Here is an 18,843-nt window from a genome sequence, read left to right on the forward strand (position 1 = left end):
CTGGGAGTTTCAAAATGATAGTTAGGAGTGGTTAGAGGTTTTGCCAGGCCTGGAGCTTCTTCCATTGAGTGGAAAGGTTGTGGGGCCCGTATCTTTGACATGAACAGTAAACCAGTGGATGATTTTTTACATTTCGATAATTTAGATATGAACAAACCATCTTTTGCCTGAAATCAAGCGACGATTACTCATTGTAATAATTGCATGTGCTAATCCTACATTTGCTCGCAGGCAGAATTGAGTTTCGCAGAGACCTTTGCAGCAGCCGCTGCTGTTGTTTTGTCGATTGTTGTGGCATTTTCTGATTCAAGATGGTCCACTGCGCTGGGCGGTCTTTTTATCCAAAACTTCTTGATCGAAATCAAGTGTATCGACGTGATTGGAATGCTTTCTTCTATACTTTCAGTTAGCCGGATCCTGAATCCCAAGCAACCATCGTCCTGCATTTGATTCATCTTACTACCCCAAATCGTGGCTTGTTCCGACTCTATACAGGCCCAAGGACCAAGTTGTGGGCCGAATCCATATGCCACGCTGAGACTTGACAAATCTTGATGTCCTCGGCTGAACACGTACTTCGAAGTTGAAGAGGCTCCGAGTGTTAAGCCGATGCGCTAATTTGTTCCAACATTGCTCCGGTGATGCATGGCGAACCACGATACTATTTTCAAAACAGAAGCGAAGATCACGCCCAAGAACCTCTGAATTTGGTTACAATGAGTCTAATGTGAGAAAGTTGGAGACGTAGAACACTCGGTCGTCGAGCAGGCCATGATTGGCCAATGAGTTTCTCAATTCCAGCCTTTCTGGCTTGAATCTGGCAAAGGTTCCACCACTGACCTATCTGAGGAGGATGCCCTGTCGACAACAGGAACTAGTGGATGAGAGACCAGACCACTACCACCAAACAAATTGTTTGGGAGGTCAGTCCAGGAACCGACGCAAATACATCAATCTTCCGAAATTTGGCAAGGCTTTCTTTAACCTCGAAACAAGCGGTCTGCGTGGGTGCAGTTCTCTTTGGATCTTCAGAAAAGAAAACCGGCTTTGGGTGGAGAGACGATAATGACCATACCATGACGATTTATGTGAATGGTATAGAAGTTCCTTGCTCAAGAAAGGCGACGATCTGTGAGCAGGATGGAATAGTAGAACCATGTATACTTGGATGAGATTTATGGTGGAAGCTTTGGTGCGAAACATATCAGTCATCAACTGTGCTTTCGATCATTGATTCATCACCTTGGGGACATCTCTCATGAATCTCATTGCCACATGTACCCTCAAAGTTCTATCGACTCTTTTGAATGAAATGCAGATTTCTTTTTGGAAATTTGCAGTGTGATTTTGTTTGTTAGTTCAAATAAAGAACGCGGAACGCAATCCCGAATTTAATTCTCTGCAGCGAGTCTCTTCCCAAAGCTTTGCGATGGAGTGCGTTGGTCATTGTTCCGAAGGCCCTCCTCGATGCTGTCTTTTAATGCATGCAAAGTAGCAACTACCAACACGTTCAAAAGCTCAATGAGAAGCTCGGAAAATCAGGATCAGGGGCAATTACCACTGCCAGCCGTTCTCTCGCTGTACGTAATGTCGAGACGAGAGGAGACAAGACCACTAGCTGGAAACTCAGTATGCGAGGTAGATCCATTCAGTATGTACCTTCTGTACACAAGTACACTTCCTACTTGGAGTCAGTGCCTCTGATAGCCTCCCATTCGTGTTCCAGAATTCCATAACTGATCATATCATGCCACTTTCGATCAAACCAGTACGACTCGCGGCTGCGGCCTTCCTCCACGAAACCGAGCTTCTTGTATAAGTGCTGCGCTCGCTCATTGTAGGAAACAGTGCCAAGGTGAACGCGATGGTAATTCCCATACCGAAAAGCCCAGTCGAGAGCCCAATTAATGACCTCCGCCCCATAGCCTTTTCCTTGATACTGCGGTGCTATCGCGATCCCAAGGCCGACTGAGCGGTGATGAGCCATTGCCGGAGGGATGCCACCCCAGCCGATTGCTAGGTATCCGATGGGCTTTGGCGCGCCAGTCTTTGCTTCGTCAACCTTTTCGTTAAGCTTTTCGTCAAGCTTTTCGTCAAGCTTTTCGTCAAGCTTTTCGTCGCTCGCAGGATCGGATGGTAGGCACACCATCACAGACAGGACAGATTTGGCCATTTCCTCAACCATCCACTCGCTGTGCTTGCTCGTTCTTGGCATTAGTGCCATCGGATTGGAGAGGGCGACGGTGACTGGATCATTCTCGATCTGGGTGTGCAGGAACTTCTTGTCTTCGTCGTTGTTTTCTATGGCTCGAAATATGAGCCGCTCCGAGCGGTAAGCGTTTGCCAGGCCATCGGTGACCATGATGACTAGCAAGAAATGTTTGTATAGCTGTAATTTCACGAGACGGGGTGAAAGAGTCGGAATGAACACAATTATCCTGGGCCCTTTTGTAAGTGTCTGGTATTGGCGCAACTGCGCGACTTTTCCATTGTTGCAAATCAGCTGGGCACGATCCGTAGATATTATCCATGCATATTGACACGGGAAGATGGTCTGATAGCTTGGAATAGTCATTAGAGGATCCTCTGTGTATTTAAATTGTCCTATGATAGGCTGCTGAGCTTACGTTTGAGCTGACGTCTCGCCCTGGACAAAAGTTCCGTTCATGCATGAAGAGTGTACCCCGCTTACTTACAGTTAGCCCACCGAGACGTGGTCTACCCAGAGATTGCGTTAGGAGCTTATCTCGTAAGATTCTTTCGCGCTTACGATCTCTTCTTGAATTCGGACAGCATTAATCAGGAACCAATTGGAGTAGGCAGGCAAATCTCTGATTATCAAGCGGAATATTAACTGCAACCAGCGGTCGACCGTTGCACAAATATTCATACTTGCTCATGGGTTGTTTCTGATTGACATTTGTCATTGCATTTGGCGAGTTGCTTGCTTGAGAAGAGGGCATGTCTACCTTGTGGGATCAATGTAAAGCGAAAGAATCCGCATTCAAAGCATGCATCTTTGTAGTACAGTATTTAATCTTGAGATATGTTATTTGAAAACTCGAGATGAATTCCATGATAGTTCCTCACGACTGCCTAATGCGTTGTCAAGAAAGCACGCCTTTCCCAGAGAGTGAACCAAAGTTCCTTTGAACATCAGGCCCACTCTGTCCGTACATTATGACTCAATTGTGACTGAACAGATAAACTGTTTCAATCAGCTCCCAAAAACCGTGCCCATTCCCTCTTGAATACAATTTCTCAATGTTTAGTGTGTCCGGATCTATAAACTCATGGTACGCCAAGTTGTCGAATAAAAGAGGGCCATTCAAGCATTCAATTTTCTCAGAATCAACAGACCACTTGTATAATCGCTCTGCTTTCAAAAGCTCCGAGCAGGACTCGTGGTGCTCCCGAAGTCCTTGTCCCTTGACAGATCGAAGGGAAGGGTAGGGGCCGGCGGTGTGAATGGCGTGTTATAAATCGGATGACTCCATGTCGTAAGCATTCAACGGGAGGATCAGCGTTGCTCAATGTCTCAGTTTCGAAGCTGGTGTAAAAAGTGGTCTTAACTTTTGTCCGGAGCTGAGAACGTGTCAATCATTTGCTATCTCTTGAATATCTACTAAATGTCACTTCAGGCTTGGACTTTACTATAGCTTGCTACTCTAGTTCTAGAAGCATGGGAAGTTGCGTCGTGCACTACTCGATAATTAAATGAGACCTCAGCAGGGCTATTTACGATCACATAAACTAAGGTACTTGATCATATACACCAAGATACATGCGTCGGCCATATTGTTATGTAGCAGAGGAGACTTTTATAGAGTTGGGGGACGTCTGGCACTTACCTAGTTGGGGCACTCAGCCGATCTTCCACCTCATCCTAATTTAATCTCCGTAATGTCCGGGATCGAGTGGTAGGTTTACATCACAGGCCGAGGGTCCCGCGCCCTTCGCGTTTGAGGACTCGGACATAGGGCGCGAGGCTCAGCAACTAACACAGGGAATCTTTTCCATTTGGCTTCTCGTCTTGGCGCAACAGCGATGAACTTGACATGCCCACGATCGCATGGCCTGATTACTTTCAAATATAGCCGGTGGGAGGGGTCATAAATAGCCGCAAGATTCCCCAAACATCAAAATGCGGCGGCAGTGACACTTACTTCCCCGCAAATTCTATTGTCTTGAATCAAGATCATGACTACCTCGGCGAATAGGATTGTATTGAAGAATGGTGTGCTTCTCATTCACGGGGATGACGGCAAGGTGAACCCTCAGCGGTCGGACATTCTCATTGAGGGAGACAAGATTTCAGAAATCGGCCAAAATATCGAAACGGGCGGTGATGATGTCAAAGTCCTTGACTGCGAGGGCAAGATCATTTCCCCCGGCTTCATCAGCACGCATCACCATGTATGGCAAACTGCACTCAAGGGTCGCCATGTCAACCATACGCTGCTCGAGTATCTACCACGTGGAAACTTTGGCGGCGCGTTCTACACTGCCGAAGACGCTTTTTGGGGTGAGCTTGGCGGCGCCCTCGAAGCCATCGACGGTGGCACAACGACGGTTGTGGATCACTCCAGTCTGAACATGGGACCAGAATTCCGTGAGCTTCTTGTTCGGCAGAATTTCAATCATATGCTGACATTAGGAACTAGCACCTACGATGATTCAGGCTCTCGTGGCCTCGGGGCTTCGCGCCGTATACTGCTACTGTGTACCCAGAGCGACTAGCTGGAACCCCTTCTCCACGGAGGACGATTACACTTCTCCACATGTCCTCGAGACTTGGAGGTCCATAGCCACAAGCGGGCCATACGGAGATGGTCGAGTCCAGCTCGGGTTTGTGGTGGACAATATCTATCAATCGCCTGACCAGATGAAGCATCTCTACTCAGAGCTTCGCGCTGCACACGCCAAGGTCATCACGACACATGCCGCCGCTGGTCTAGCTTTTGGAAACGGTCCTTCTGTTGTTCAAATACTCCACAGTCATAACCTTCTAGGCTCAGACGTCCTCCTCTCGCACGCAAACTTCCCCAAAGACGGAGACGCCGAGCTCGTCAAGAAGCACGGCGTTTACATCTCTACGACGCCCAACACAGAGCTTCAGATGGGCTGGCCACCAGTCGCCCTCCAGCCCGATTTTGAAGCACACTCCAGTCTCGGCGTTGATTGCCACAGCTGTGGTAGTGGCTTTATGCCCAGTCAGATGCGCCTCGGCCTTCAGTACGCCCGCACTGAGCGACATGAGAACCTTCGGAGACTAGGGAAATGGAGTCGCCACGTCGGACCATCAGCGGAGCAGGTCTTTAACCTCGCCACGATCGGCGGTGCCAGGGCGATTGGCATGGCGGGCGAGGTCGGCCAGATCCGCGTTGGCGCCAAGGCAGACTTGGTGGTTTTTAGCACCGACAGCCCTTCCATGCTCCCTGCTGCTGAAGAGGATCCTATCGCGGCGGTGGTTCTTCATTCGAGCGAGAGAGACGTAGAGGCTGTCATTGTGGGTGGCGTGATTAGGAAGGAAAATGGCAAGTTGCTGCCTGTGTCAGTCACTAGTGAGGTGAAGGGGGCCATCGACCTGGGACTGGGAGAACAAAACATCGCCTGGAAGGATGTTGCCAAGAACCTGGTTGAGAGTCAAAAGAGGTTGAATGATAAGGCAGAGGGCATCGATATGAAGGCTGCAGAGGAGACCATCATGGACAACTTCTACATGAACCGGAAGGATATGGTTGAGCCGTATTAATTGAACAACCGCAACCATGTCAACTGGGTACATGTACCCAACATTCCAGTGCTTTCTCGTTACTTTCCACTTTCATCTTAATATTCTATTAGAGTTGATTTTAAGCTATTGCTACCAGCTGTGATTCCTATGTTAACACTTGTTGCCTGCATTGTAACCAGACCATTGCTGATGGTGATGATTCCGAGCATTCATGAGCGAGCTGTACTTTGCGGCAGAAATGTCTCGGCTGTATAGTTCCAGTCTCTCAAAAACCCTTTAGGAAGAATACATGTGTTTACCAAAACTTCTCCATCGCAGCAAATCGATCGATCGAGTCTGATTTTGGATGAGGAAGACCACCAGATGTCCGGCTCCAGGCACAGGTTTGACTTGACTCATGGAGCGGTAGAGCACGGCGGAGATAATTTTGACCACACGGAGTTATCGATCAAGAAGCGGGGAGTTGTCAGCCAACCCCGCTTCAACTGATCTCCGCGGCGTCTAAATGCGCCCGTGCCTATGCCGGTTGCCTTTGATGCCGAGTCGTCCGGGTAGAGGCAGTTGTGGGCGACTATGACCGGATAAGGCCACTGGTTTGATGTTCACCTTGCTGCATTCTACCTTCAGTTCTGTGTTTGAAGACCAGATCAAAGGCCTCGCATGATGCTTTCTCGGTTCCACTTGCCATGATGTGCCAACATAGCGGAGACTCAATGGCGTGATTATATCTGCCGTATCCGCCGCCAGTTTGAAGCACAAACCTTTATGCTCTTACCCTTAACATCAACTCTCCCCTCCCCTACATCGACCAACCTTCAACCCAAAAAGCACCAACATGCCAGAGTCAAAGGTCATCCCGGCCTCGGCCACACCAGTAGCGAAGCCAACAGCCACCTTTACCGGCGATGTCTACATGGAACTCATCAACCGCGACGAGAACGCCGCCATCGCCAATGTCACATTTACCCCGTGCGCTCGGACGCACTGGCACACCCACGTCGGCGGACAGATGATTAGAGTGCTGGCTGGCAGCGGCTGGGTTTGCGACAAGGGCGGCGAGGCTAAGCGAATCAAGGCGGGAGACACTATTTGGGCTCCCCCGGGCACGACTCATTGGCACGGGGCCGACGATGGAAGCATCCTGACGCATTTTGTCGTCGGTATTGGAGAAACGAAGTGGCATGAGGCTGTCACGGATGAGGACTACCAAAAGCGATCGGAGTAGGGTTGAAAGAATGTGAGTTTTGGGAGACTTGAGCTAGGAAACATGATGTGTCAAAAACGTCGCTAACATTTGGACGAGTATAAACCATCTTCACCCGGTATTCTACCCTCATAAGAAAATTAATCTGCCTTGATTCATTCTCGCCTCTCGTCCTTCCTAGCGACTTGGATCTACGGTGTCTGGAAAACGTCGCAGCCTCGGGGTTTCCAAAAGGCTAAGTGTAGCAAATCGCATGCTATTTTTGCGATTTTTTAGCTAGCTTTCAGCAAACATGCAAAAATTCAGCATCATTGACGTGTAACTTCCGGGTTTAATCGATCCCTCGTTGCCAAGGGGAGACCTCGTTGCCGAGCTCCCCGAACCACCAAAACTCATGATACGATGCCTGAGTCTGAACATTGCGATACAGGTCGCCCTGAGATAGATCTAAGTGCAACCAGGGTCGTAGATCAAAGTATGACACACTGCCAGCTACCATATAGGTGGTGGCTGGGCCAATTTAACTGTTTTGGCCGCTGGCTATCAGTCCAACCAGCCCCGTAAATCTGACATAAATCAGCTCCTGTTCTCGCATCTCTCAGAAGTTATATCATGACTTAGATCCCATCGGACCTCCTTCCTGCTTCAATTGAGCTTCGAGTAGATATCCGGGAAATCGGCGACAAAAGCATCAAGATTGAAAGAGTAGACACTGCCAAAAGTTAGTCTTTGCCAACTTGAGCCACCAATACGGTCACCATAATCGGTGACGGTTCCGTCAGACCAGGGTAAAGAGGTTTCGTTGGCAATATTTCGTAGATACAATGCCTTGGCAAATCCCTTGCCTGGAAGTTGGAAGTGTCAGCTACTATCCTCGGTTCCATAATCTCGCTGGAAAACAATACTTACCGTGCACCGATCGGCCACCTTGGGCGCTCACAAAGAGCGCAGCCACGCCAGCTACGTATGGAGTAGCCATGGACGTGCCATAGAGCAGAGCGTAAGTGCCGTCAAGGTAGGTGCTGAAGATCTATGTCAATGTTAGGACGGTATGGTGGTATGAATGTCAGACCGGATCGACTGACTTGGCCATCGAGGACGGCAATACGGGGCGTGATGTCGAGATCATGTCAAGCACCCCACGAGGTGAAAGCATTAGGTCGAACGTCTGCCGGGTATTCCAGGCCAACAACCTACTTGGGGTTGAGAGAAAGTCAGTTGTGACATTACCACCGGCCTGGACTATCTCAATGATGGCTTTACCAGCTGCCGCAGTAAAGAGCGTAATTAGGCCAACTTTATCATCTGTTCCGGGAGTTGTGATGGGGTTTTCATTGTTACAAAACAAGACGTACTCGGTACCAAGAGCGAGAAGGTTGCTCAGTTACAAGGGTGCAAGTACCTCTTCTGACTAAAAGTATAACGACCTTAAAACTGCGTGTGCCGTTGCGGTAGAGCTTCCAACCGTTTGTAGGATCAACAACGTCAAAGTTCAGGGGAACCACCAGCCAATCAACAATGTCGGATGAGCAGTAGTAAGTCGAAGGCAAGTACGGTGTTTCCGTCCAAGCCTCAGGAGCGACAATACGGCGAGCCTTGGCAAGATCCCTATATGAAACTCGGAATTAGGTCTCTAAATTCTGATTGGAAAGTTGCCTGTGTATACCGAAGCGTACTCAATGATGTAGCTCTTGGCAACGGAACAGTGATGTTGTTAATCTCAAATCGGCAAAGTCCTCATCCGGAACAGGAGGCATTAGTTTGCAGTCGGCTGAACGGCTTTAAAAATTTCTTGGCCTTTCCATGAGGAGCCTAGTAGCATGGGCCAGTGATGTGGCCTTGAACATGGTGAGTGCATGTATGTAGACTACCCCCCATGCGTGTATGGTCAAATGCCACCGAGGCGAATCCGGTGAAAAGTCCGTGTCGAGATCCATTTCACCGGGATTGAAGCCGGGAAACCTTCCGGACGGTAGATTCAAGCGACACCCGCAGGTGGAGTAAATCTGAGCAAGCCGGCCCGATTGCGTCTCAATTAAGCTCTAATAGGCGCAAACCTACGGAACGAACTGTAACTCTCATGAGGCAATTCAACGTCCAGTCATCTGATCGAGGTTGAAAGGGAACCCTGGTAGAATTCTTAGTTCGCAGTAGCATTGAAGCGTACTACTCCTCCACACGATCTTGGTAGAAAGAAGGTTATGCGGAAAAGTAGTTCAAATTGTTGGTACATGATCTTTTCAGTCTTAATTTGAGCTCCACCATTATCTCCTTTCTTCCGTTCCGAGCTACTCCCGGTGCGTGGCCGATTTCTCCTGGTGCCCCAACTCCTCATCACTATGCGCAATGTGGCCGGCTCGATCCTTGCGATTGTGACACTCATCCTCCATCATCTCATCCCCAGCAACCTCCCTCATGTCCGAATCATCAGCCACATCAAAGCTGCGCCGCAGGTGCTCGGGACCGATGAAAGTCAACAAAAGCACGTAGGCAAATACGCATCCCATAAAGATGCAAATAACCTTGCCGTAGTCGTAACGCTTCGTAGCCCCCTTTGGCGCAAGCGGAAAGTTCTCACCGAGGCGGGACTCAATGGTCGAGCTGGCCGACGAGACGAGGTTACCAAGCTGGTACGACGTACCGACCACAAACGTGCGGAACGCGCCGGGACTAAGCTCCATGAGATGGATAGGAATGACGCCCCAGGCGCCCTGCACGCAGAACTGCTCAAAGAAGGCGGCGGCCATGACGGCCTCGGTGGTGACAAAGGTGTAGGGGTACAGCAGGGCACCGCCGACAATGCAGCAGACCAAAATGCTGAAGCGGCGGCCAAAGATCTGACTGCAGTAGCCGACCGTGGTACCGCCGAGCATGGCGCCCAGGTTAGCGACAACCTGCGTGACGGTGACTTGGTCGGCGTTGAAGTTGAATTGGTTCGTCAGCATGGTGGGGTAGAGATCCTGGCTGCCGTGCGACATGAAGTTGAAGCCGGCCATGAGGAGGACCAGGTAGGTCAGGAGCAACCAGTGCCTGCGCAGAGCCACTTTACCCTCCTTCAAAAAGGTCGAGGTGACGCTCTGGTGCCCGGCTTCCTCAGCGCGTCGCCCGGCCGCCTCGCGGATGCGCTTGTGCTCGATAAAGGTGTCGGTCTCGGGTAGCATCAGACGGAACGCAATGAAGAGGACTGGCGGACCGGCTCCGAACCAGAAGAGAGGGCGCCAGCCGTGCGGGGTAGTGTTTACCAGCCCTCGGGCAAAGGCCGCAGCCAACAAGTATCCAAAGGCGTACTGATCAGCAAAGTGAAGGTTAGTCTCGTGACTGTTGTGTTGGGCGGAGCGTTGGTGGCTTGGGGGAGGCAGGGTTCGTTGGCTTGGTTTCAGGACCGGGACTTACACCTTGTTGTAGTACACCAGACATCATTCCGCGGGTCTCTGATGGGAGGTCTTCGAGAGCGGTTGCTGCTGCGTTACCGTACAGACCGCCCATGGCGACCCCAAAGAGGGCGCGGCATGCCAAGAATTGCTCATATGTCTGGCAGAATCCGGTTCCCTGAGAAGCAGTCTCTGTTAGCAACGGAGAGAGAGAGACAAAGAATGCCGCAAACAAAGAACAGCTGCGGATGTCACCACTGCCGGGCATGAAACTAGCATTCAGGTGACTAAAGACAAGGTAGACTAAGAGGGAGGGGGAGAACGGGTTTGTGGAGGGGAGCAGGGATTCTTCCATGGTGCAACCAAGACAGGAAAGGGGAGAGGGGAAAGCTTGTCTGGCGCCGGCCAAGCTCGGCAAGCATGCGCCAGTTGAAGCCAATCACCGTAGCGAAGGTAAGAGTAAAGAAATGACGAGTAGTTTTCTTACCAGCTCAAGGATGATGAAGAGGAGGTTGTTCACGATGAAGGGCCACTTCCTGCCGTACCGATCTGCTGCGATGCCAAAGAGAATGGAGCCAACGGATCGGAACATGAGCACCAGGGTGATGCCCCAAGTAATGTCGGTCTTGGACTTGTCAAAGGTTTCGGAGAGTTCGGTGATGGTGAGGGAGACGGTGAAGAAGTCGAAGGCGTCCCATGTCTATGAAGAAACCAGACGTAAGCAAAAGCACATCATGAAATGGCGAATTTCAAATATTGTCCAAGACGTACCCAGGCAGCGAATGCGACAGCGAAGAAGGCCCATTGCCTTCGGTTGATCATCCTGACGAGCCTCAAGGGGTTCGGCGCGCTCAGCATAGGCGGCTTCAGTGTGGTGAAGCGTGTCCCCAGATAGCGGCCGACGGACATGCCATGCCATGGCTCCTGGTCCCCATGATGTTCGATAGAAGGGCTCTCAGGGTCGACGCGTGTTTTGTCGTGTGGACTGTCCATGATGAGCTGTTGGATGTAGTCGAAAGCAGGCTGAACAGTTGGAGATCAGACCCTATGAGCAAGTCGAAAGTTCGTCCGGCGACGCAGCGGTTTTATACGAACCCCAAGAGTCATCGACGGCGTAATACCACGAGCACTAATTCAGGAGCGGGGGTTACCCATGAGTCAAAAACACCTAAAATGATGTAGGGTCGACGAGGGTCGACGCAAGTCCGGGGAGGGGAGGATGCCGCCCCCCATGTCGGGGGTCTGGGGAGGGTTGGAGAGTTTGGCCAACACATGGGGATAGCGCGGTGGTGAGGATCCATGCACACAAACAACAATCACGAAGCCCGCTAATTAAGCCGCCAGAAAGTATCCTCGCTCATCTGTAATAAGACACTAGCCAACAACGTTTCTTCTTCCCCGGAAACCAGCAGAAAGATCTGACAAAAGCCTCTCGAGAGCTCTCGAATACGCCGAAGTCTCGCCGCGTCATTCCCCTCCCGTGTGACGGCTTCCCCAACCGAGCGTCGTCACCCTGCAATGAGACGAACCCTGGGTAGCAGAACGATGGGATATCAGAGACTGTGCGCCCCACTGTGACCGTGAACATCGCATCGAAAAAGGCCAAGACGGCAATGGCAAGCGTGCAGCACACCCACGGGGGAGCACAAACCCACACCCCCTTCCCTCCCGCTCTCTCATTGCCGCTGCTAGCCACACAGAATCCAAATGATTCTGTCAAAGACTCTAGTCTAAGTATTCTAGCGGACTAGATCCGCCCCCATGGGTAAACCCCAGCCGCCATTGGCTTGGAATGAGCTTAACTCCCTCTAGCCCCGGCGCCAGCCTCCACTTACAAAGTGACCGGACGATCGCTAGCAATGGCCAGTACGCGCAACAACTGACTGGTGAATCTGCGCCGGTATTCGGTTGAGAATTTCAAATAAGCTTCACTATCTACTCAGTCTCTGATCACAAGACCTCTTTCTACATGTTTTCCCATTCGAGAAAGGTGCCAGTTTGAATCGCTCGGAATTGGCCCGCGCCATCGGCGCCGAGATCGGCATAGATGCCGGGGTCGTGTGGGGCTGGCTGCCGGATTCTGGGATTTCCTCGGTGTTCCTTCCTGTCTAGAATCGCTGCTACCCAGGCGCGTCTCGTTCACTGCTTGAGTGCATGGGTACGGAGTACTGTTACTCAGTACCACCTGTAAGCTGTTTCTTTTCAATCACATAGCCGCGTAGCCGCCGTTTGGACTCGGACGAGCGGCCGGGAGATCTTGACTACGTGTATCCGTACCTGTACCGGCCGGCTGACGGGGAAATCCCGATAACCGAGGTGAGCCGAGGGGACCAGTGATAGGGCACGTACCATCAATTGCATCTGGAAGCTCTCCAACAATAAGAGGGTCTAGACGCGCAGGGGCAAGTCAGATTGATAGCTGTCAGATTCTTGGGTCACATCGAGCCAAAAGCATCCTCCTCGGTCAGCTGTCCTCTTAAACCAGAAATGGCCTCAACTTCTCATTACTCAGAAAATGGCATAGATTGACTATATTTTATTCAACAGGGAGCTTGATCCCCGTTTCCTTCTCAAGCAGCTTCAGCAGCTGGTCCTGTCTCTGCTCATCCTTGGTAAATGGCACGGCAGTATCCTCCTTTCCAGGAGGCTTAAAGTACTTTCCAGTAACGTTCCCAGCCCCCGTTCCCTCCGCCAACAGAATATAGCTCGCAACCCCGTCCTCTGCCTTTTCAGGCGCGCTGGGACCGCCCATCTTCGTCGGGACCCAGCCAGGATCAACCGAATTACTCTTCACATCCGGCCACAGACGAGCGACCGCGTTGGCCAAAGTGGTGACGTGCAACTTCGAGTCGCAGTACGCCTGGTTCTCGCTCCACCCTCCCTCGCCGCGCTCGCGCCACGTCGGATCGGTGAAGCTGGTGTCGCCGCTCTTGTGCAGGCTTGAAGAGATGTAGACCACTCTCTTGGGTTTGTTGATCAAGGACGTGAGGATGTATGGCGCAAAAACATTGACTGCGGTCAAGCTTGGCAGCCCTAGGTCGGTCTTGCGATAGGGCCCGCGGTAGAGGCCTGCGTTGTGTATGACGACGTCAAAGGTTCCCAGTTCGTTGGCATCTTTGGCAAGTTTCTTCACCTCTTCGATCTTGGAGAGGTCGCCGAGAAGGACAGCCTCGGCGCCTGGCACGGCCAGCTTTGCATCCTCAGCTCGCTGGGCATTGCGAGCGTGGATGACGACCTGGTGGCCGTTCTTGAGGAGTGTGCGGGCAGCGACAGCGCCCAGTCCGTCAGAAGAACCTGTAATGAAAATGCGTGCCATATCGTCGATGGTGGGTAAGTGCCTTTTTGTGTTAAGAAGACTGTGAGCGATGTGATAGTAGTCCGCAGTTATTATAGTTTAGTAGTGCGACAAGCTGAATAATAGCGCGGGTGGACTAGAAAGTTTAACCCGCGCAATTTCAATAATCGCGAGTCGCGAGGAGGGGTCTAGGCGTTAACGGTGGGGTTATGATTTATAAGACGATTGAAGGATGTGAGACTCAATCACGTCATTCTTTTGACCCTATAATGACAGGTCTGGCCAAACACGTCAACCGAATACATAGCGGATTCAAATAAAGCATACTAATTACAAAAGCACCTGGTAATTCAAGATGAAACAGGTAAGTTGCCGTCTTGAGTTGGCATCGGACGAACTCTTTTGAGGGGTCGGAAGATACGTGGAAACTCAAAGCCCCAAATGGTATAATTACTATCCGTAAAGAGTGGGGATATAGATAATTGGTTCTCTCCTTATCCTACCAAGCATTTCGTGCAGCAATTAATCTTGGGTTTCTACGACGGCCTGAACACCACTAACCAACGGAAGCCCCTTGAACATTCGAGCTAGTCTAGATGGACCGTTTTCTTGCCGACATCGTGGATACTGAATGCTGACTTCTCGTTCGACTCCAGTAAAGCCAGAGAAAGGCTACAGTAGTCATTGGAAGTGCGACAGCGACCCAGATCCAGACTTGGCTAGCATTGGGCCAGCTAGATTCTTGATAGTCAAAGAATGGCATGCTGAAGAAGCCCTTTTCCGTTCGTAAGTCTGGCGTCGGAAAAAAAACTGGGAAAGGGTCGAGGTAACTTACACTGATGAATGTTCCTGGTAGGAACAAGACCGACGCATAGCCAACAGCTTTCGTCACATCTTTGCCATCCATTTTGTTCTCTATCAGGAGCTCTTCAACTTTTTCAAGTTGCTTCAAGTTATTGATGTGCAGGGCCTTGACGTCGTGTTAGCCAAGAGAACGTAGGCAACTGCACACCCTCGTCGGAGGCTGCCTACTAGGAATGTCTCATTGTTGAGTCTTTCCACAAATGAACCCGCTCGAAACTTCAAGTTCTTGATGAACAATTCACTGAACCGGGATATCTCCCCAGCTCTCTTCGCGACCAGTTCTGGCTGTTTGCTGTCGAGATTCGCCTTCAATGTCGTTTCCGCGGCAGACAACGTTTCCTGGGAGTGGATGAGGTGGCGCGATAGTCCATGCATGTCAAAATAGTTCTGCCGGCGTCGAACGCTCTCGTCCTTTTCTCTTGCATCGTCTTTAATTGGGTTCCTTTCGGGTACATGTTGACCGCGCAGCTATTGTATCAAACATGGTTAGCAATTTGCAGAAGCCCAATCAAGAGTCTAGGTTCTTTCCTTTTCAACGTCGCGGACTGGCGTTCGGAATCCCCAAAGAGCATCATCATACATGTGGACAATTTCTTCAATGACTTGGGGCAGTATGCTTCGAGGGTACTGTTCGAGGAGAATCGCCTTCATCCTTTCTTTCATCCGGCTCCCAGATGCGTTGTCGAAGCAAGGAATTACCTCTTTGGACTGGGTAGAGCTACGCCCATTGACTGTAGCATCTTCATTCGGGCGAAGAAAAACAGTCCAGAATGACAGGAAAAGCCAATGATAGTTTCGTTTCGAGGGCCGGGCTTTCTTGCTGGGAGTGATACCGGGCTCCGTGTGAACTGGCAGGCGGCCTTTTTCAGCATCGAGTGGTGGTGCATTTCTGTCTCTGATCGGTCCGATCGTCCTTCTCCACATGCTACTGGGCATTTCGGGGGCTTCGTTTTTTCCCTTGACGTCAGAGACTTTTGCTACCTGGGTAGTGCTTGACTTGATTATCTGCCCCTTCTCGACTTCGCCTATGCAGCCCAAGTCATGATAGCTGCGATGAAGAATGGCGGTGATCAACTGATACAGATCCTTCCTCGAAGGTCGTTCATCCTCATGCTGCCCCTGCTGGTTTTGACGTGCCCAAACTACTCTCTCTAATTCCGTTCGAAGCCAAAAGTCGAGAGCATCCCTGAAGCCCGTAGGATTTGACCATGTCTCCGCAGTGGGCTCAGGCTTTTGCCTCGGCAGGGGAGGTATCTCCAAGCGTGGTTTCAACTTCTCGATTTGATCTTCAAGCTACTTGATGAGGGTGTCAACTGAGTCATCATCTAAGGATATGATGTCGCCGGAGCTGGGCGTAGCTTGCTTCGGTGACTCATTAGCTGATCTAGACTCTCGAAAGATTGTCGTATGCACAAAGTCCTGGATTTTTTCGAGTTTGTCTGGGTCTGGAACCAATGAAAGTTCCTTGACCAAGAAGCGGCAGCCGTAGGCAGTCGCTGGAGAAATGTCATGTTAGAAGGGCTTCATTGGAATGAAAACCATCTCACCTGGCGCCTTGCTAGTCTCCTGGCTGGTCTTCTCGAGAAAGAACCCGTTGGAGTCGTAAGCTGTGTTTGTGAGAAAGAAGCTATCCATGGCGAACGTGGTGGCTAGTTTATCCCGAAAACTCTCGTCCGTTTTGAGAATTTCAGTTACGCGCAGCAAGAATCTTTGGGAGTCAGCAGGAGAGGCATTCCGGCTCCATATCAGGGCTTTGAATGACTTACATGGCTGTTGGACCGCTCTGATTATCAATCTTGACAGCTTACATTTAGAACATAGTGAGCATAACTGAGCAGGTTGCTCTTGCCTTGAAACCGAGAAGCTCCTCCTGCGTCATCCATTTCTCTACTATCTTACGGTTACCTTCTCCATCTGGAGGCCTACATGTGGAGATCCTGTCAGCACCATGCCGCAATATTCAACGTATAATTTGGTGGGACATGAAGCCTAGCATCCCACCAGAAACTTTTGCACAGGACTTACCTGAGGGCGATAGAGTGATATTGCCTGTGCTCTGGCTCCTGTGCCTTTGCGAATCGAACAACTCCCGACTGATTCGGAATGATAGAAATGTTTGTCTGGTCGGTTGTATTCAGCTCTAGGATTGAAAGGCCACTGTCTACGTCTGAATAACCAATGTAGGCGTTGCTTGTTGTCGAGTTATGAGGATCGTCTAGATTGCCGGTAAAGTCGGGAGCTATATCTCCTGGTTTGTTCGTAATGCTGCGAGCGGAGTTTGTCTCCCCAATGAGAGCGCCATCGTTGGCATCATGCTGGAATACGCCATGAGTCGTACTGTGTTCTGGGCTGACGGAGGCTTCGTGATATGAGTCCAGCAAGTCGGCATCATTCTGAGATTGATGATTCGGCCGTACGGCTGCAGGATTACTCTTCTCGTTCATAGAATTGGAAATTGACGGCGCCCGTGAGGTTGCTTGGTTTTTTAGACGCCCAGGTGTCGGGCTTTGCTGTTCCATTTGAATCAGAGATCGTTCACTGGGAAGCGACTTGGCATGTTCAAGGCATTCGTGGACTCATTGTAAAAAGGGCTCAATCGCCATTTCAACATATCACCCTGGCAGCGAACGCAATGGAGATCTTCACCCATAGCCCGGAAGAGCATACAATGGGTGAATCCCTGCGGACGTACGTCTATCAAAGGCTTCATCAAGATATCCAACGGACTGGATTGCAGACGATTCGAGTCACCGGCTCACTCCGGAGAAAACCCCCTGCGACAAGATCTGTGTGGGAAACTGAAAAGCCGCCCAAACCTTTCAACTTTCAACGCCCGACAGCAGCCATCATCAATGATTCAACCATAGAGCTTCATTGCTTTCCCTGTCCAGTCTTTGTTCAACATTACAGCAGCGTGGTAGCGACGTACCTAAGATTCGAAAATAGAAATGTCAAAGTTGAACGAATTCTCCCGACAGTTTCGGAAACCGTGGATGTCCTCCGACAATCAAATCTCCAGGAACTTGGATCAACAGACGTCGTCATCTTCGGCGAAGTTCACAACCTGACTCAACTCGTTCCCGGACTCTGGATGATCTTTTTGCATGGCACGTGCACCTATAGGTCTGCCCAAGGCAAAAGCATTACACTACTAGGATGCAGAGAGGGACTCTGGGGTGAGGCAGCAGGTTCCCTGGTCCGTGTGCTACGACAAATATCAAAGCTCCAGTGTGTTCTCTACATCGGCAAGGTCGGGTCGATGGCAAAGGGCTTTGCCGCTAACGAGTGGATTGCTACTGGAAACGAATCATTCATGGATGGAAGCCGCATTTCTTGGAAGGACCCTATACGAGAAGCCGCAAAAGTCTCTGATTTGGCAGTACGGGGGAGCCATGTTTCCGTTCCGTCACCATTATGCGAGACCAAGGAATGGTTACGGCAATGGCAAAAGACGTCTTCCTGGGTTGACTGTGAATCAGGACACATGGCAAAGGCAGCTTTGGATGAGGGTATCCAATTTGGTTACCTGCACATTGTCTCCGATAACCTCGCGGACGAAGTGAACGAGAATTTGTCAAATGAGGACTGTGTTCCTATCCAAATGAAAAGGGAAACCTTGTACCGGGGTATTGAGGCTATTTTACGAGAGTTCATTACCACATGGGGCACATAAATTATTAGGCGCTGTCTATTTATCTTAGCATGAGCATGGACCTATGATGACGACATAGGCAAAAGAATAGAGAAGTAGCAAGGCGAACGGGCTAACGCCTGTCCAAATTTCAGTGTTTCCTTAGTGTGTGTGCTAGAGATCAGTCGAGGTTTGTACAAATTGGTGTCGAAATTGTTTCCACGTGGATGAAGCATCCAAATTTAATGATGATTTATTTCGGTGAGCACTAAGATCCAGCGACGGACACTTGTTGAAGTTCCTAGCCAGTGAATTGTTCGGATCATGGCCGCGTGGCCCAAATGCGCTTGGACATTTAGATTGATTGGAGGGGCAGCTATATCCACATACTCTGCGCAGCCTTCCTGCTAGTTGCGAGATAGGGGTAAAATGGGTCATGGCTCTAACTTATCGCGTCAGTTTTAAGATACAGTTTCAAAGCTTCTGACTCGAGCTAGCTCCTCCTGTCAGGCACGTGGCTCCACACAGCGTTGCGGCGGTTCATCGGGTTGATTTTAGACGCAATGTTATCCAATGCTATCCGGATTTAGGCCGTAGCTGTCGGCGGGCCGCGGACAACATGGAAGCGGTGGAAGTGTAAAGCGGGAAGCGGACTCGTCCCGTCGGCGAGGAATACGAACCGAGGACTCCGTAACCAGGGGCTCTGCCGTCATGATCGCTCCGTCCAAGGAAGATGTCTTG

The 18,843-nt window shown here is 50.5% G+C and overlaps 8 protein-coding genes across 8 annotated transcripts; 3 read left to right on the top strand and 5 right to left on the bottom strand.

Moving 5' to 3' along the window:
- Window positions 1–1,681: 1,681 nt before the first annotated feature.
- On the bottom strand, window positions 1,682–2,362 carry CORC01_01720 (uncharacterized protein; the record flags this gene model as incomplete). The annotated part of the gene is made up of 1 exon (XM_022613374.1): window positions 1,682–2,362. One exon carries the CDS (start codon window positions 2,360–2,362, stop codon window positions 1,682–1,684), a length of 681 nt encoding a protein of 226 aa, XP_022480100.1.
- A 1,838-nt stretch (window positions 2,363–4,200) lies between these two features.
- On the top strand, window positions 4,201–5,755 carry CORC01_01721 (amidohydrolase; the record flags this gene model as incomplete). Its single annotated transcript, XM_022613375.1, has 2 exons — window positions 4,201–4,612; window positions 4,665–5,755. The coding sequence occupies 2 exons, from the start codon at window positions 4,201–4,203 to the stop codon at window positions 5,753–5,755; spliced, it is 1,503 nt and encodes a 500-aa protein (XP_022480101.1).
- An 817-nt stretch (window positions 5,756–6,572) lies between these two features.
- Window positions 6,573–6,962, top strand: CORC01_01722 (cupin domain-containing protein; the record flags this gene model as incomplete). The annotated part of the gene is made up of 1 exon (XM_022613376.1): window positions 6,573–6,962. The coding sequence occupies one exon, from the start codon at window positions 6,573–6,575 to the stop codon at window positions 6,960–6,962; it is 390 nt and encodes a 129-aa protein (XP_022480102.1).
- A 624-nt stretch (window positions 6,963–7,586) lies between these two features.
- CORC01_01723 (subtilase) lies at window positions 7,587–8,878 on the bottom strand (the record flags this gene model as incomplete). Its single annotated transcript, XM_022613377.1, has 4 exons — window positions 7,587–7,786; window positions 7,851–7,971; window positions 8,369–8,549; window positions 8,841–8,878. The coding sequence occupies 4 exons, from the start codon at window positions 8,876–8,878 to the stop codon at window positions 7,587–7,589; spliced, it is 540 nt and encodes a 179-aa protein (XP_022480103.1).
- Window positions 8,879–9,229: 351 nt separating this feature from the next.
- Window positions 9,230–11,305, bottom strand: CORC01_01724 (H+ symporter family protein; the record flags this gene model as incomplete). Its single annotated transcript, XM_022613378.1, has 4 exons — window positions 9,230–10,228; window positions 10,335–10,490; window positions 10,800–11,012; window positions 11,084–11,305. 4 exons carry the CDS (start codon window positions 11,303–11,305, stop codon window positions 9,230–9,232), a joined length of 1,590 nt encoding a protein of 529 aa, XP_022480104.1.
- Window positions 11,306–12,848: 1,543 nt separating this feature from the next.
- Window positions 12,849–13,628, bottom strand: CORC01_01725 (short chain dehydrogenase; the record flags this gene model as incomplete). Its single annotated transcript, XM_022613379.1, has 1 exon — window positions 12,849–13,628. The coding sequence occupies one exon, from the start codon at window positions 13,626–13,628 to the stop codon at window positions 12,849–12,851; it is 780 nt and encodes a 259-aa protein (XP_022480105.1).
- A 571-nt stretch (window positions 13,629–14,199) lies between these two features.
- Window positions 14,200–16,915, bottom strand: CORC01_01726 (uncharacterized protein; the record flags this gene model as incomplete). The annotated part of the gene is made up of 9 exons (XM_022613380.1): window positions 14,200–14,382; window positions 14,443–14,577; window positions 14,640–14,939; window positions 15,009–15,764; window positions 15,885–15,967; window positions 16,019–16,179; window positions 16,238–16,274; window positions 16,371–16,393; window positions 16,497–16,915. The coding sequence occupies 9 exons, from the start codon at window positions 16,913–16,915 to the stop codon at window positions 14,200–14,202; spliced, it is 2,097 nt and encodes a 698-aa protein (XP_022480106.1).
- Window positions 16,916–17,562: 647 nt separating this feature from the next.
- On the top strand, window positions 17,563–18,144 carry CORC01_01727 (uncharacterized protein; the record flags this gene model as incomplete). Its single annotated transcript, XM_022613381.1, has 1 exon — window positions 17,563–18,144. One exon carries the CDS (start codon window positions 17,563–17,565, stop codon window positions 18,142–18,144), a length of 582 nt encoding a protein of 193 aa, XP_022480107.1.
- Window positions 18,145–18,843: the final 699 nt, after the last annotated feature.

This window comes from Colletotrichum orchidophilum, assembly GCF_001831195.1.
Source record: "Colletotrichum orchidophilum strain IMI 309357 chromosome Unknown Scaffold_9.1, whole genome shotgun sequence".
In the NCBI taxonomy this organism is placed as follows: Eukaryota; Fungi; Ascomycota; class Sordariomycetes; order Glomerellales; family Glomerellaceae; genus Colletotrichum; species Colletotrichum orchidophilum.